This window comes from Misgurnus anguillicaudatus, chromosome 20, assembly GCF_027580225.2.
Source record: "Misgurnus anguillicaudatus chromosome 20, ASM2758022v2, whole genome shotgun sequence".
Taxonomy (NCBI): Eukaryota; Metazoa; Chordata; class Actinopteri; order Cypriniformes; family Cobitidae; genus Misgurnus; species Misgurnus anguillicaudatus.
Genome location: NC_073356.2, coordinates 15,873,500 through 15,890,111, shown reverse-complemented (window position 1 = coordinate 15,890,111; position 16,612 = coordinate 15,873,500). Strand labels below are relative to the sequence as shown.

The following is a 16,612-nucleotide window of genomic DNA, read 5'->3' as shown; positions in this document are numbered from 1 at the left end:
TTCTGAAAAATTAAAAAAACTGAATTATCTCGTTTTGCAACGAAACTCTTTATATACTAATAAAAACGTTTAAATGAATTTGATGGTATTTATTTCAGCTAGATGCTAAGTTACATGCAAAACAATAACAATATGCAAGTTCTGTGGTAACAAGATGGAATTTTATAATGATGTGCTACATACTATAAATGTTTATTATAAGTATGAGAACTGAAACTGAACTGAGGGGCAACAGGAGAATGAATAAATTAATAATTCTACATCAGAAACAAGGCACAACACTTCAGTGGTCACAGTAGAGAGGAGAGCGTTCTTGAATTCAGTTTCTATGAATAAATCTAGCAAGCAAAGTCTTGATATGACATCTAATATTTGATCTTTTTCACTCTGTATTTTGGCTGGGGATTGGCTGAACGGACCGTTGGGTGAACGTCGGATGCATACGGTACACTTAATTGGAAACACTTCAGCAGATTCAAAATCGCTCTCTGATTGGTTGAATTATACAGGATTTCCGGGAGACGTGTGTGTTGCGTTCTTTTGGAAACAACCAAAAGCCTTCTAATTGAGTCATGTTTACATCGGTTCACATCGGTGACATTGGCTTTATCAAGACTGTCTGCCATTATTGGACAAACTGATTAATTCAGGTGTGTCTGATTATTGTTGTTGTGACTACAGAGGTCAGGCACACCTGGAATAATCTGTTTGTCCAATAATGGCAGACAGGAAACAAGGAGCTGGTTGAAGTTCAGGAAGTAGTGCAGCTGGGCATAAAGCCTATTGGCTGGCTCTGCCTAGGTTATTTGCATAAGGCGATCTGACTGGCTGACGCACGCGTTGCCACTTGAAAAGTTAAGAAATGTTCAACTTCTGCCGTGAGCACTGACGCAGCGCGACGGATCCACAATTCAGTTCGGCAACGAATGACGTACCCCATTAAAAGTGAATGGGAAGTGTTAATGCTTACGCCCCGTGTGAATGCACCGTTATTGTGAAGATTTTCATGCCTCTAAACATGAAGCGACACAAAGCGAAACATGATTGGCTGCCCGGAGTATAGTCTGTTTTTTACGTATATGCGAATACACTTGCAAAGTACAGTTTATTTGACTCGAGGTTGTACACATACGTTCATCCCATGCAAACTGCTTACTGTATGTGCGCACTCTTCTTATGACGAAAATTGCATCGTGCGCACTATGCACAGACCCTCGCGTACACATGAAAATTGAACATACTTCGACCTTTACATGTCAGTCATATGGCCTCTAGGGCGGTCCTTGGTCATTTAAAGCAGACATTCAGTATAAGCATTGTCCCTAACTTTTGAATGCCATAACCACACTATTGCTAGCAAGTCAGTATGCAAAAAGTTGCTAATAAGTTGCTTTGGTACATTCTTTGTGGTTGGATCAGCCAATCATTGTTGTCGTCATCATAACGCAATTTTCCACAGCACCAGAGTGATTTGTCACATGACATTTACGCACCAATTGATTGGCTAGAAATATTGATGAGTATTGATGTCTGCAAGAAAACTGCATGCTTCCAGGGAAGCAACTTGAGGTCGAAAATATTGATAGCTCTCCAGACAATTGACGGACATTTGCTTTTGTTGTCTCTCAAAGGAAATAACAATAAATAAATGTTATTAAATCAATGAAATATCATAAAACCGTGCTTCTGGTGCTATTGTGTTCAGCGTAATATTAAATTTATATTACAAATAATGAAGGTTAAAAACTTCATTATGCATCAGAACCTCCGGGCTCGGTCCAAGCCTCGACTAAAGGCTCTAAACCCAGACTCGTCCTCTTACGCTCATTCTTCCTGCCCGATGAATTATTCCTGCAGGAAACTAATCCATCAATAAGCCTTCAAAGCAAAAAGATGCGTTCAACCAGGACTCTGATCAATATTAATGGAGCACACATGAATAAAACTGAGATTCTTCAAAGAAGAACCTGCAGACAGGCCTCTTTTACTTTCACACTATAGCCTTAGATGCTAAAACACGATGAATTTCGAGCCTTAGCCTGAGCTAGAACAGAGAGACTCCCTGGGTGGACTGGGAAGAGTGCCTGAAATGGCTAAAAATAAAGATCCAAAGGAAAGAAGGAAAATAGCAGTCTGTTAGTCCCTAATCATCAGTAGACTCCCTACCTTAGGAACAAGTACATAGATGGCTTGTTGCTAACATGCCTGTTCCCCATGCCTGTTCCACACGAGTGAAGATTTATGTGCAATATGTATTATAATGTAGTGATTATTAATGGAAAGCATGTGTATGAGTCATGAAAAGCACTGCCGGCTGGCTCTGATAGACATACTGAAGACTATAAAAACAAAATTACAGTTTTGTGGCTTTAAGGTAATGTCTGCTGTTAGATATGCAAGTGTACTTTTAACGCACACCATATGCGCATTAAAAATATACAGTCTCTTTGTTTTATCGCTGATTCAGAAGGGAATACAAAGGTTTGTCCAATCGAATGTACACCAATTGAATGATTATCCAATCAAATGCTTTCTAGAATGAGGATGTCCTCTTTTACTACCTGTTACCAGCTAGCAATGACTCTTACTACTTGCTTAAAAGGATAGTTTACCCCATGATTTACTCACCCTCAAACCATCCTCAATGTAAATTATTATCTTATTTCAGATGAACACAATCGGAGTTATACTGGAAAATGTCTTGGCTGTTCCAAGCTTTATAATGGTAGTAAATGGTGCTTCTGATTCGAAGCCCAAAAATGTCCATTCCACACAGCTCCATTCCACACAGGGTTAATAAAGGCCCTCTGAAACCAATCGATGCGATTTTGTAAGAAAAATATTGATATTTGAAACATAAAATATTTAAAATTATTTTGTTACAACATCTCGTACGCTATATTACACGCTGGAAACGCACTCTCTCGTGAACGTGCATCAGTCATACCAAGAAGCTACTTTGTAGTTTATTTTAGTTTGTAAAGTTTTAAATATTGATATTTTTCTTACAAAATCACATTGATTGTCCTCATAAGGCCTTTATTAACCCCCTGGAGCCATTTGGATTACTTCTTTGAAGGGTGGATGGACTTTTTTGGGCTTCAAATCAGAAGCACCATTTACTTTCATTATAAAGCTTGGAACAGCCACAACATTTTCTAATATAACCCCAACTGGGTTTGTCTAAAAAAGATAATCATATACATCGAGGACAGCATGGGGGTAAATCATGGGAAAATTTTAATTTTCCTTTTGAATCTCTTTTCCCACCAAATTTTTTTGAAAAAGTTGCCAGCCAGCACCAGCATATTTTTTATGATTTTCGCAAAAGTTTAATGCCAGGAAATGTTCTTCTTTAAATATATAAACATGCAATATATCAAATAAAAGAACAGACCCTCTGCTTTCAAAAAAAAGTTTCATCCTACCTTCATTAGTTCTCTTTTAATCACCTCTCAAACATTGGTAATTTAAAAAACACATTTTGAGCAAAAAGCTAAGATAATTTCATTGTTGTGAAGGGCTTTTGATAGAGATCAGATCCGAGCGATTCTCAAAACTTACACAGACATAGAGCTGTTTGCCCTAGGGCGACACTTCCAGGTTTTATAAGTTGCGGAAGACCACCACCTGGTGGATAATATTATTATTACAGATTGCCGGAAAGACTTGTCATTGGCAAGGAAGCGTTTTCTCTTAATTAGTTAACTCGTCAATGGCGGGGAAAGAGTTAACCGCATACACTAAACGCAACATATAGTGCTGTACAATGTATTGAATATTTAAATTACTGCAACAGCAGCAATACGCATTTTGCAATATTTTGCATTAACCGAGCAATTCTAACTATTTAGATGTTTATGTACACAGTCAACGTTTTAGCAGAGAGACTGGCACACGAATGCTAACACTTGCGTGTGCTCTGACGTGCGAAAGATGATCAACGATCAGAAAAAATTGAAAATTTGTATGTTCATTTTCAGTCCATGTTGAATTATCATAATGCATATTGTATATCGCAGTATTTAGCAAGTGGTTCCATATTACTTTCGTGCAGCATTACTAAATACTGTACTTTAATAGCAGGTGAAAGAGGAAGGCATTCTAGTTCAGTTTCAGTTTAACACCAGTATGCTAGTGTCACATCGAATGCATGAGTTAGCGGCGCCCAGTTTTCATCTAGTTACTATAAAACTATACACATTATATACATTATGTATATTTAAATACTACAGTATTTGAAAGAATTAAATGGTAGTGTGTTCTTTTAAACTCACACCACAGGTCTGTTGAATGCTGTATTCTGATTGGTTGAGAAATGTTCCATGGGTATGCATTATTTTTCGATAACCGCACACCTAACTTTTCAAATGTCTTGAAAGAGGACCAGAGCAATGTTAACCGTGGTATAAGCGGAATAATTGACTCCGGTCCTTTAAATTATTTGAAAATAATGTTCACCCGCTGTGTAACGGCACATAACCACCTTGGGTGTGCATTATTTTCTTATAATTCAATGGCCTGTCGTCAATTATTCCTTACTTAGCCAAGGTATTGTTAGGCTGTGGCATACTGTAATAAACTTAAACTATATGTTTTCATACACCAACCTCATGTTACAACAGGATATATATATTAACACATAAAATCCTTTCATCATGCAATTTCATAGTGTAAAAAATACGAAGTTAAACAAAATCATTCAAACATAAAAAGCACTGCTTATTTTCAAATTCAGTTATAAAAGTCAGATTTCCATTCTGATAAACTTAGCCATTTACAGTACTATAGTACATACACTACGCATGAATGGGCTCCATAAATATACTGAACGGGTGAGTCACGCTATCAACATATTTGTGGTAGGATTCAAAAGATTGTGTAATACTTGATCCAAATCCAAAAGATTGCATTAGTCAAAGCTGTCACGTTTTATCAACTGTTTTTAATATAAGGTCATTTGTAAAATACTGCGGCATAAAAAACAAAGCCGAGCACCAAAAACTGCAGCACCTTGCGTAAAATTCAACTTCAGATTGGTCAACAAAAAACAAACCTTCAGGGAGCACAACTTCATTTTCATATTCTCCGAGCACTATCTCACTAATAAGAATCATATCTGGGTAGGACATTCTCATCTCGAGCAGCAATTGCCGCAGGACATGATCCAGGGTTTGCTTATGCATAACAGCATGACAGGGGCCAGTACACCACAGGACTAAACAAGAAGAAGAGTTTCCATGATGGGTTTAAAGCAGAGGTGGGATGAAATGGATGTAGAGTGAGAGAGAAAAAGGAGGGAGGAGGTGGTCAGCGATGAGCATTACTTGAAATGGAAATCACAGGCCGTGTTACAACACCTAGTGAGTTCCTATGGAGCATGCTCTGTGCAGCACATACATTATAGGCAGCTTGTAATCCAGATAGAAATTAAACCTCATAAGTGATTTTGAGGTTACAACTCTGTGCATCATAGAAACTGCAAACTACATAGGAAGTGCATGGGAGACTCAACTTAAAACTTAACTTGCACAACTGTGTAATTGCATTCTTTGCATTTATAAGATATCTTATAAACAAGCATAGAAATAGGTTTTAGACATGCATGTTCAATGCGCAGGTGAAGTTGAAGGTCTGCATGTTGCTCAGCCATTCAAAATGGGATAAAAACCAAGAAAGTCATTCTGATTTCCCATCATCGGGTCACATTTAAGGAACTTGTAGGGGTAAATTATACATCTGTGTAAGCTAGAGAGAGAATATGTGTGGTCGTGGTCTCTGATTCACCTCTCTTTCATTCATACTAAGGCTTTAAACTGACCCTTGAGGTTGCTATGTAGGTTCATTATGAAACAAAGGCATGCGAAATGTGCTATATCAAATGGCAAAATAAAACATGCTCATATTATAATGAAAATATTGTATCCAATGATGTAATGCACTGAACCTGACCCTCCATAGTAATATCAAGTAATATCAACAGGGATTTTAAACTGATCATTTTTGACTAATAATTTAACTCAAACATTACATAACTCATTTCCTGGCAAAAGGCAATGCATTTGAAAACAAAATATATGGATTAATATGTAAATAACCTTTTTTTCCATGATAACTGGACACTAATTACAAATAATACAGAAATGTGGCAACATTACACATTACTGTTTTATGCTGTATAGCAGAGGTCTTCAACCTTTTTTAGGCCAAGGACCCCTTAATGGATAGAGAGGAGGAACAGGGACCCCCAGTACACTGAAAAAATTCATTCAATTTACTCAATGTTTTAAGGTAATTGGTCACAATCAATTTATTTAAGCTACATTTAAACAAAAACAATTAGAAAAACAAAACAAAACGTCTTGGTTACGTATGTAACCCTCATTCTCTGAAGGAAGGGAACGGAGACGTCACAACGTGACGTCGTAGTGACTGACTGAAAGGGAACAAAAAACTTTTGTTTAAATGTAGCTTAAATAAATTAATTGCAACCACTTACCTTAAAAAAAATGTAGTAAATTGAATGAATCATTTTTTTCAGTGTAATATATCAAATTAGGACTGGATTACTTACTGTATGATGACGGTTATGTTACCAAGATATTAAAATAATATTTTTGGTAAAAATAATATAAAATAATTTTTGGTATGCATAGTCACATGCTGTTAACATAACATTTAAATTTTACTGAATAGATTTTAAACTTTCCCAAAAATTATTTTGAATTCAAACGGAGGACCCCGTTAATACCACCACGGACACCTAAGTGACCCCGGACCCCCTGTTGAAGATCCATGCTGTATAGTGTTTTTTTTTTTTTTGCTTAAAATAAAAAATATACTTTTAATAGTACTCAGCCAGCCTCAATAATGCAATATTCAATTTCTAACAGCCATATTTAAATTAAATATAAAAAAATATCAGCACAATTCCCACAAAGATTACAAGTAATTAAATTGTGTAGAAAATAAAATACTTTTAGCACACAAACAGCTGTCTATATTTTAAAGTATGTAGTATGTTTACCTTCTTCGCAGCTCCCTGCACATGCGCAGAGAAACTTTTAATTAGACGAGAATGGCAAACCTGAAAAGTTACGCTTTAGCGCATTCTTTAAATTAACATCACTTGAGTTTTGCAATTCGGCGTGCTTCTTAAAACAAATAAAACACCAGTCTTGCACATCGGAAGACTAAAGGTTTGCGCAGGATTCATCAATTCGCAACGGTCCCTTTAAGACCGTGAACGCGCATAGGGTCTTTTCCATTGCGACTGTCTGCAACAACTTCAATGCTTTTTCTTGCAGAAATGTAGCGCATTTACAGTCTCCGACTACTCAAAGACAACACAAAATAAGTTGATATGACAGACATGAATGGCTTACGTTTGTGAATGTGTCGTTGTTGTGGGGACTGAGCCGCAGAGGGACGCGTCTCTCCTCCAGACGAGGCTGTCAAGAGCGTCTAGACTGACTGTCTCACTCTCATGGCCAAAACTCAGCCGAGCACAAACTCCCGTTGCGTTCCAGTCAGTCCAGCCCTCTGAGTCATTTACAACACACTGTAGCGACACCTGCAGGACAGGAGTACATATGACAGCATACAGACTATTCCTGATTAGAAGAGCCTAGTTTTACAGACAGGATTTAAATTAAGCTAGGATTATGAGTTAGTTATGTTATGACTATATTTAAGTAGCTTTTATCATTTGGACTCCATTACTGGTGTGCATCTTGAAACAAAACAATGGCACTGATATATTTTAAGACATGCAAGACAGGCTTCTGCCATTTACCTTTCTAAAAGACTTTCCAAAATGCATTTTCCAAAGCGTCTGACCCATAGCTGGGATTTAACCAGCCTGCTTGTCATTACTGTGTGGTGAGAGTCCTTAACAAAGCAATGCGGACATGGTCACATGAATGACAGGTGTGTAACTGGGTCACAATACTGTACATTCTCTTGATTAACATACTGTCTGCAGTCTGAATACCAAAGCCCTGACCACCGTTACATCTGACCCAGATAAGGGAATATTACAATATAAATATATACCAGTGGCATCCTTCACCCATTTTTAATGCTTTCTGACTATTTTGCCTCATTTTGTGTCATAGGATAAGTCATTAGACATGAAAAAAAAATGGAAAACTATAGAAAGAAAATACCAATAATTTATAAGGAAGTTATCATCTGTTTAAATGAAAATTCTTGTGTTGCTATAAACCTGTATAAATTTCTTTATTTTGATGAACACAAGAGAAGACATTTGGAGAAATGTTTGTAACCAAATCGATCACCAGCCCCATTCACTTCCATTGTATTCTTTATTCTTACTATGGAAGTCAATGGGGCTTATGATATAACAGCACATTAGTTGCACAGTTCTCAGTCATGCTCAGCGGGTTGACTGCTGGAATTGGCCGTGTATCGATGGCGTGGCTGAGCAGCGTGGGCTGATTCAGTCTCATACATTTGCTCGATGAGAGAAGGGGGAGGCAGAAGGTGAGCCAGCCGAGATCCGGCTCTGGGGGAGTCCAAATGAGGGAAAAAATACCTGTAGGTAAAAACGGTGGGTGTGATGCCAAATTAACCAAAGAATAGGCTACACCCACAACACAAACACACAAGCACAAAAGATTATGTGAAAACTGGCAATAAGTTGAAAAAAAATGAATGACATGTACATTATTAAGGAAAACGTTATTGCCACAGCAACTATAACAAGCTATAAATGACCACAAAAAAAACTTTCTCATATAAAAAAAATAAATATATTGTTGTTTACAAGAAATTCATTCATAATGGTGGCCTTCAAGGTGAGGCATTGCAGAGGAACAAACATTTAAGTTCTTAATATAAATTCTTTCTTTTGCCTATGATCTGTGTGGGACTATGATTGTATTTTATTCCAGTGCCATTTCAAAAATATGTACTTGAATATAAAAAATAAAGGGTCTACTCAGACCAACTCATACTTTTACAAGGTCTTTTCATGAATGACGACCATACAATTCAAAAGCGATAAAAAACTCACAAAACACATCAAATCTAAAGAACAAATTTTATTTTACAAACAAGCACACTTGAATTGGCACGTTCTTTTATAAACCATCAAAATGATGAACTTGTGACATCTTAAACTGTTGACACCACAAAAGTTTTTTGTTTTTAAACAAATTTAGATCTTAATTAACCAACTTGAGTTATAGGGCTATATTTGGAGACAAGGGTCTGATCATAACTGTGCGGCATGGCACTCAGTGTCCCTCTAGTGTTCAGAATAGAAAATATATAGCCTAAAACTAAAGTTTACCAAGACATGGCTAACTAATATGGGTAGCTTATAAACCTTAACTGTGTTAATAATGCGTGCTAATAAAACTAAAATATTACCAAGACATGCAGAAGTTTCTAATTTCTTTCTATCTTTAAGTGAAATGCAACATTCACTTTAACACTGATCACATGGGTAGAGGACATTATTTTACATGCACCCAAAAAAATAGTAAATCTGGTTAACTGATCATCAAACGATTTATCTACATAAACATTTTTAATGCAAACCAGATATCCAATAGCCAAGCAGTCAAACTATGAGTTTGAAACTTAATAATATGCACACAGCACATTAATTTAAGTTGAGTGTTTTAAAATAAATAAGTAACACAAAATTATATATCACAACAAATTATGTTAATGTTAAATTAAGACTGAGGTTATCATGTTTAGTGTAACAGTGTTCAATAGTAGAAAACTGAACAGAACACACAACAGTTCCAGCAGTCAACAAACACACACGCTCGCACGCGCAAAACGCACACTTCTGACAGATTAGTAGCTGGATGAGTGTACAGGTGTCACACAGTGCAGGGGGCGGGGTCAATGAGTGCTCTATCCAATCCTGTTCATGCAGCAAGCAGCCAATCAGCACAGTATGCCATTAGCCGGGCATCAGCTGTGCTTTCTTTCTGTTAAAAATAAGATAGATGGTTATGCATAAACCACAACACAGCAAACTTGTTGAAAGAAATGCAAACAGACAGGATCAAATGCTAATATCAATCTATCATTTTGTAACTACAGGGCTATTTATAAAAGTAAAGGGATGACATATGAATGCTGATGCCTTTAGATGTGGCTGAAACAACAAACATTTGATGCATGATCTAATGCTCTTAAAGGGATAGTTCACCTAAAATGATGATAAATGATGGTAAGCACACAGCTGATTGTAACCATTGACTTCCATAGTAAGAAAAACAAATACATTGGAATTCAATGGGTACCGTCAACTGTGTGCTTATCATCATTTATCACAATATCTTCTTCATTATTTATCACAATACTGCCATAATATTTGTTTTCCTACTATGGAAGTATCAGCTGTGTGCTTACCATCAACTACCAAAAACGGGCAACTTTTTAAAACAAAAGGCTGGCAGGGAATGAGTTAATATATGGTAAACAGAGAGGATTAGGAACCACCACATGCGGCTGCAATATAAAGCATGGCACAAGCATTACAAACCTGCCAGCAGAAGCTGCTCCAACAATCATCTGACCCGTTGCAGAGACGCCCACCGCACCGAGAGCTGCTGCGTGTCCAGACGAGCTGTTCACTGGACTCCCATCTCCTCTGAGGATCCCTGTGCACTTCCAGTTGTCCATATAATTAGCTGCAGAGTTATAAAAAACATAAGGAATTAGAAATCAGGATAACTTTTGGAATATAATGCATTTTCATGCATAGCAGAATATTAAGCTGAAAATAATAATAATATGAATAAGCTGAAAATAATCATAAAAAATAATAAAAGTCTGTTGACATTCATAACTGAAAGAATAAAAGATCTAAATAGTCAAAAGTTAAAGAGCTCTCATTTGAATAATTCAACAAGGCGAAAACGAAAACAACCGACCTTTCCAGAGTCGCACGCAGCCGTCATCTCCAGAGGAGGCCAGTAGAGAACTGGTGATGTTCCAGCTCACACGCCACACCTGTGAGTTATGACTGTCGAACTGAGCCATCACCTGCACCTCAAATTTACTGGGACCGGAACTGCTGGTGCTCTCTTTTCTGTCAAACACACGACACAGATCAACAACTCTAATGACTGCTCAAATCTCACCACCGTACTGCCAGGGTGGTTGCTAAAGTGCTCTGAATGAAACTATTCAATACTTTGAGAAAGTGTGGTGTACTGGAGACATATAGGAAAAAGTGCACTACAGATTAGGGGTGTAATGGTTCACACTGTTCACGGTTTGGTTTGTATAATGGTTTTATGGTGATCGTTTCGGTGCCGTTCAGCACTGGCGATGTTCAGAAAATCATTCTACTGCCAAATCAACAGAACACTCTTTTAGTTAGTAACAAACTTATTTTTTGTCACTTACATCTGAGCATTCCCATAAACAAAGTGCACTTCAAGTGCAAAAGTGTGTTTTTTACCAGATGAGCAGATTAAAACACTGCTTTATGTTTTAGGCATGTTTGTAACACAGAGCTTGCAAATTACAATAGAAGTCACCTTCCAGTGCCGTGGATGTCGAAATGTCAGGTTCTGTGCGTTTGTCAGTTCGTTCTCAGTTTTGATGCGAGTTTCATCATACAGTAGGTCTAGCCTACAAGTACATAAGGCGAAGGGGTGCTGTCCAGCGTTTCAAGAGTTTTAAACCACATCCTCTACAGCTGGGGTGTATTCCAAAAAGCAGGTTATGTGACTTACCCAGGTAAGTTTAGGAGTAAGTAAGCAGATAACCTCTGCTTTTGGTTCAAAAAACGGAGGTAACTTTCGGGTTATGCAAGTAGCCATAGCAACTGACTCTCTGAGGATGACCTGCTCCAGAGCAGGTTATGTTCCAGGGTTAGTTTATTTTAGTTAATGACACGAAGCTTCGGATGATGTCTGCGCATGCATGTACTTATGATGAGCGTGCAGCAGGCATGGAAGCACATATTTTGCATAATGTTATAATGTTAGTATTTTTTTTATTACATTTACAGTGGCAATCACAAATATTTATTTCTGTCTTTTTTTTATTTTGTGCCACCATACTTACTCGTGTAACTACTCATGTAACAGTCTTTAAATAGAGAAAATATGGATGTGATGAATGAATGGGAATAGGCTAAATGCGAACACATTCACAACCCGCTGTACAAAGATTAAGTTCACGCATTGAAAAAAGATAGGTATGTATTAATTTGTCTAAGTTGAGGTAAGAACAAAGTACAATATTGAAAAACTGTCATTTTCCTTTAAATTATGAAAATTAAAATGTAAACAATATTAACAATTTTATTCAATAAACATATGCGCCAGAATTGAAAATGAAAAGAAAAAAACTTTATTTTTATTTTAATAATCATGGTGACAATGCATTGTCCCTATCAAATTAAAAAATAAAATGCAATTGATGATTCGACATTTCTTTTTCACTACAACCTCAAGGCAAGACTGCCAATCTTAAATTGAAGAAACGGCAAACACATTTTTTAATGAAGTTTATTTAACTAAGTTCGGGAGGAGCATGGTCATGTGATCCAACCAATCAGTGCAAAAAAGGTGCCTATAAATGGCAGTCCCTCACCTCTGTCCTGTGACAGATTTTTTGCAGCATCCCTCCTCCACCCCATCACCTCACTCTCATCTAGATTCATTTATCACAGTTAAAGAGAGGGGAGTACTCTGGGTTCGAGCTAAAATTCCGAGCTCGGAGCCCTCTCCTCGGACAGCACGCCAAATATGCTTTACCTCATTCCCTATCAATTACATGTTAATGCGAACTCGTGAAATGGCTTTATAAAAATTGCTCACGCAACACCGTAGCAAAATCAAATTAAAATGTAAAGTTACAGTTGTAAATGTTAAGTTTTCACTGTTATTTCATACACAGTTAAAAGTGAAAAGTTTGATCAACTTAAAATCCTTCAAAGGGTAACACTTACAAAATTAAGTTCATTCAACTTGAAATTTGTGAAAGTGAAATTTCAAGTTGAAAAAAAAACATTTTTAAGTATTAGCATTTAAAGTATTTTTTTACTCTTCACAGTGTAGTTTTGATTTTGATTTTTTAAAGCGCATAGCGACAAATCCATGTTTGCATGAACATGAGCTTCACATAAATGTGCACATATTTTGCGTACAGTTTTGTCATTTATTTTTTAAATATTTTATTAATTTTTTTATAACTGATTAGGAATGGGACGATTACCGGTTTCGCGATTAACCACGATAAAATGTCCTGACGGTTAGTATTATAGTTTAAAATTTAATTATCATTACAACCGTGTTTGATTACCGTGATTTTGAAACTCGCGGTAAATCCTGTCCAGCCAGAATCCATTTGACGCAGGCGCACACATGCAACATAGTTTTTGCACAAAGCAGCATTTAAGGGATAATGTATTGTAATGAGAATCAGTTTGATGCAGGCGCACACATGCAACATAGTTTTTTGCACAAGGCGGCATTTTCACTGTAAACTTATTAGACAGATTTTTTTACCACAAAAATTATTTCAGGGACCACGAAATATTAATTTGTGATTTTCAAAAATAAAACTTGTTCAAATGTTTTCAGGGTGTGTATCAGTTCTTTTTGAACATTTCCATCTCATTTTAACAAAACCATGATAATATTGATAACCGTGGTAACTTTGGTCACTATAATCATGATATGAAATTTTTATACCATCCCATCCCTATAACTGACAGAATATTCCTTCTTAATCTTCTTACCTAAGCGGTATGAGTTTGAAAATGCGGACGTCTTTGGTTGCTATTGCCAACACGTGGAAAGATCTCCCAAGGTTAGGGGCAAAGGCGACGTCGTGAACCGGATCAGTAACAGTCATCAACGTCTCAACTTTGGCATATTTCCTGTACAGTAAACATAAACACACGGTAAACTCTTTAGAAAACACTGCAAACCTGCCTGTATAGCTAACCAGAAGAATATGAATTCAAACTATTTTGTGATTCATAAAAACATCATATCATACCTTGTGTTTTCATTATACTCATAAATTTGCACTTTGCCACCGTATGTCATGTTGCTGTCGTCGCTGCCAACGGCTATCATTGGAGGATGAGCTCGAGAACTAAAGGTGAGAACAAACAGCAGACACAGTTCATTTTGTATTCAGGTTAGCTAATAATGAATATCAAAAGCTCACATTTTTATATCATTTTATATACAGTACACACAGCCAAACAGAACAAACTTTGCTGGATTTCCTCAATTGCTTGATCTTCTGGTGTTTTTACGGTACCTCGAGTTCTCTTATGTGAAAACATCAAGAGAATGTGACCTCTTTAAACTATGTAACCTTGTTAAATGTTGTATAACATTTATCACAGCAAATTGATGTTATTGTGTGGGAAAGGGTCTGAGTTGGACCTGGATGGGTTCCAGGAGATGCAGGAACAGGAGAGCTTGCAGGAGATCTCGTGCTGCAGAGACCACTGACTAAGGTTCATCACATCAGGGGCTTCGTAGATGCGAACCACACCGTCTGCAGAGCAGGTGGTCAACATCAGACCCATGTGCTTTGGTGCAAACTTCACATCAGTCACAGATGTCCGACTGTCCACCAGAGTAGTTCTCTTTATCTATATGGATAATCAATAGAGAAACTCTTACACTGCTTCAGCTTCGTAAATAAAAACTCTTTACTAACCAAAAAAATGACAAGCTTCACACAAATGCAAAATATTTTACATACCCAGTGACTTTGACCTCGCTGTTTGTCGTTGGATTCGCCAACTATTTCTTCCCATACGGCCGCGGTGCGATCAAAAGAACAAGACGCCAAAACCTGACCAAACTCTGGGTGTGCCCATGTCACTCTCCACACAGATCCACTATGAGTCTAAAACAGCCAAAAAATACACTTTAATACATCTTGCATCGACATATCTACATATATCAGTGCCATTGTAGTACTGCTTTTTGTAAGGTATGTTTGTAAAAACTACTTAACCCCTTACCTGGCACAGCCCCTTTTGATTGGGGTGGTGAAAAGGTGATGTACACCTTCAAATTAAAATAACTCTGGCATTTTTTGGTCTAATTCTTTAAAACAAGACTTTGTCTGGACGTGAAAATGTGAAATAATGTGTTATAGCAGTTTACATTTACTTTAATAAATAAAAATAAATAATGCAATAAAGTATATATTGTATACATAAAATTATAAAAATGAAAATGTTTCACACCAGAATATAAATGTTTTGAGGCACAATCTTTTCGTAAATGAATCGATTACTCTACCTACATAATTTATTTTATGAAAAACTGTTGAAATATGTATTGTAGACTCTTAGACCTTTCCAATGATGTTTGTCATGATTATAAGAAAGTTTACATGATAATTTTTTAAAGTAAACTCATGTGTCCCACTCATGGTAATGGGTTAAATGTCTTAGGGTTTCTTAGTTTCTTAATGCAGAGTAATGAATATGTGATTTGCATTTTACGCTGAAACAGAAGATCGAATTAATAGCCGTTGTTTAGCCAAGACTCATTTATGTGGTTGAATGTTTTAACAAGTCTTTATATATCTGATCAGAGAAGTGACCAGGTGTAAAATGCCCTATAATGACAGCAGGAATGTTAAAAAAAATTAATTGTTAAATCATGTGAAATAAATTCTGAAAATTGAACTTGTGCAATGGTGAGAAAATTGGAAAAATACTTAGAAAAATAAAATAAAAATTGTTCGGCCAAGTTTTTCATTTTAATCGGCTTCAGACAAGAATTTTCCTTTCCGTGCATCCCTATTTTATTGTCTTTTAAACAAGTTTGCAAAGAAAATGAATGTTATTGTATCTGCAATGTTAGCAATGCATTTTAGTTTGGTGGAGATTTACAAAAGACCAAAACACAAGAAAAACTAAAAAAAATGTACACCTTCCAGCTTGCAGTACAGTGCCACTCTCCATTGTCACCTTTGTCCCAAACCTACATCAGTTTAGAAAAGACAGAAAATGTAATTTATAAAAAAGCTGGGGAAAAAAACAATACAAGCAAAATAGCCACGTTATTTTCTGTTGAGACACCTCGAACATGTAATTTTAGTCTTGGACTAGCCTAAAACCTTGTCTGTGAAACTAGGGTAAAGATTTCTTGCCTTGACACTCTGATCACTGGAGCACGTCGCCATCCTCCGACCATGGAAATCATAAGAAACATCGTGAATGAGATCCTTATGATCCGCTGCAATACTTTTAACGACAAACATTTTCCTGTACAACTCTCTCTTGATATCGTCAAGAATGTACCTCAACTGATAGCGTGATATCGCTGTTCAATACTGAACTCCACCGGTGCAATATTTTCAGACTCAAACTTACTGTTGTCGTTCGCTGCTGGACAAAACTGTTTTCGCGCGTTAATACTGCCATCTGTTGGACCGGCGGACATAACTCATACACAGACCAACATTGGGTGTATCCATAGACTGTAAAAAAATAGGGTGCACCCCAATTTGAAAAGTGATGGAAATGTACTCGTAATTCGGATTTGTTGTTTTTCTTTTTTTATGCGAATTTTTATAAAGATTCGCTTCACGTTAAGATGGAAACGTTCTTTGAAGGATGCAG

At 36.7% G+C, this 16,612-nt stretch overlaps 2 protein-coding genes across 5 annotated transcripts in view; both read right to left on the bottom strand.

The window, feature by feature from the left end:
* ldlrad4a (low density lipoprotein receptor class A domain containing 4a) overlaps positions 1–7,539 on the bottom strand; it is a 105,257-nt gene extending 97,718 nt beyond the window's left edge. For both annotated transcript variants that reach the window (XM_055219440.2, XM_055219442.2), the window contains exon 1: positions 7,386–7,539. The gene's annotated coding sequence lies outside the window, so the exon portion shown is untranslated. The remainder of the gene's footprint in view (positions 1–7,385) is intronic.
* Positions 7,540–8,227: 688 nt separating this feature from the next.
* On the bottom strand, positions 8,228–16,383 carry seh1l (SEH1-like (S. cerevisiae)). 3 transcript variants are annotated; one of them, XM_055220519.2, is made up of 9 exons: positions 16,141–16,383; positions 15,921–15,971; positions 14,734–14,880; positions 14,409–14,620; positions 14,011–14,109; positions 13,748–13,888; positions 10,923–11,080; positions 10,532–10,679; positions 8,228–8,557 (listed from the first exon to the last, which is right to left on the bottom strand). In XM_055220519.2, exons 1-9 carry the CDS (start codon positions 16,249–16,251, stop codon positions 8,389–8,391), a joined length of 1,236 nt encoding a protein of 411 aa, XP_055076494.1. In that variant the 5' UTR covers positions 16,252–16,383; the 3' UTR covers positions 8,228–8,388. The 3 variants fall into 3 exon arrangements, with proteins under 3 accessions (XP_055076494.1, XP_055076496.1, XP_055076495.1); XM_055220521.2 differs by lacking the exon at positions 8,228–8,557 and adding an exon at positions 9,051–9,967 and having other exon boundaries at positions 16,141–16,381; XM_055220520.2 differs by lacking the exon at positions 8,228–8,557 and adding an exon at positions 9,051–9,971 and having other exon boundaries at positions 16,141–16,380.
* Between the last annotated feature and the right edge of the window lie 229 nt (positions 16,384–16,612).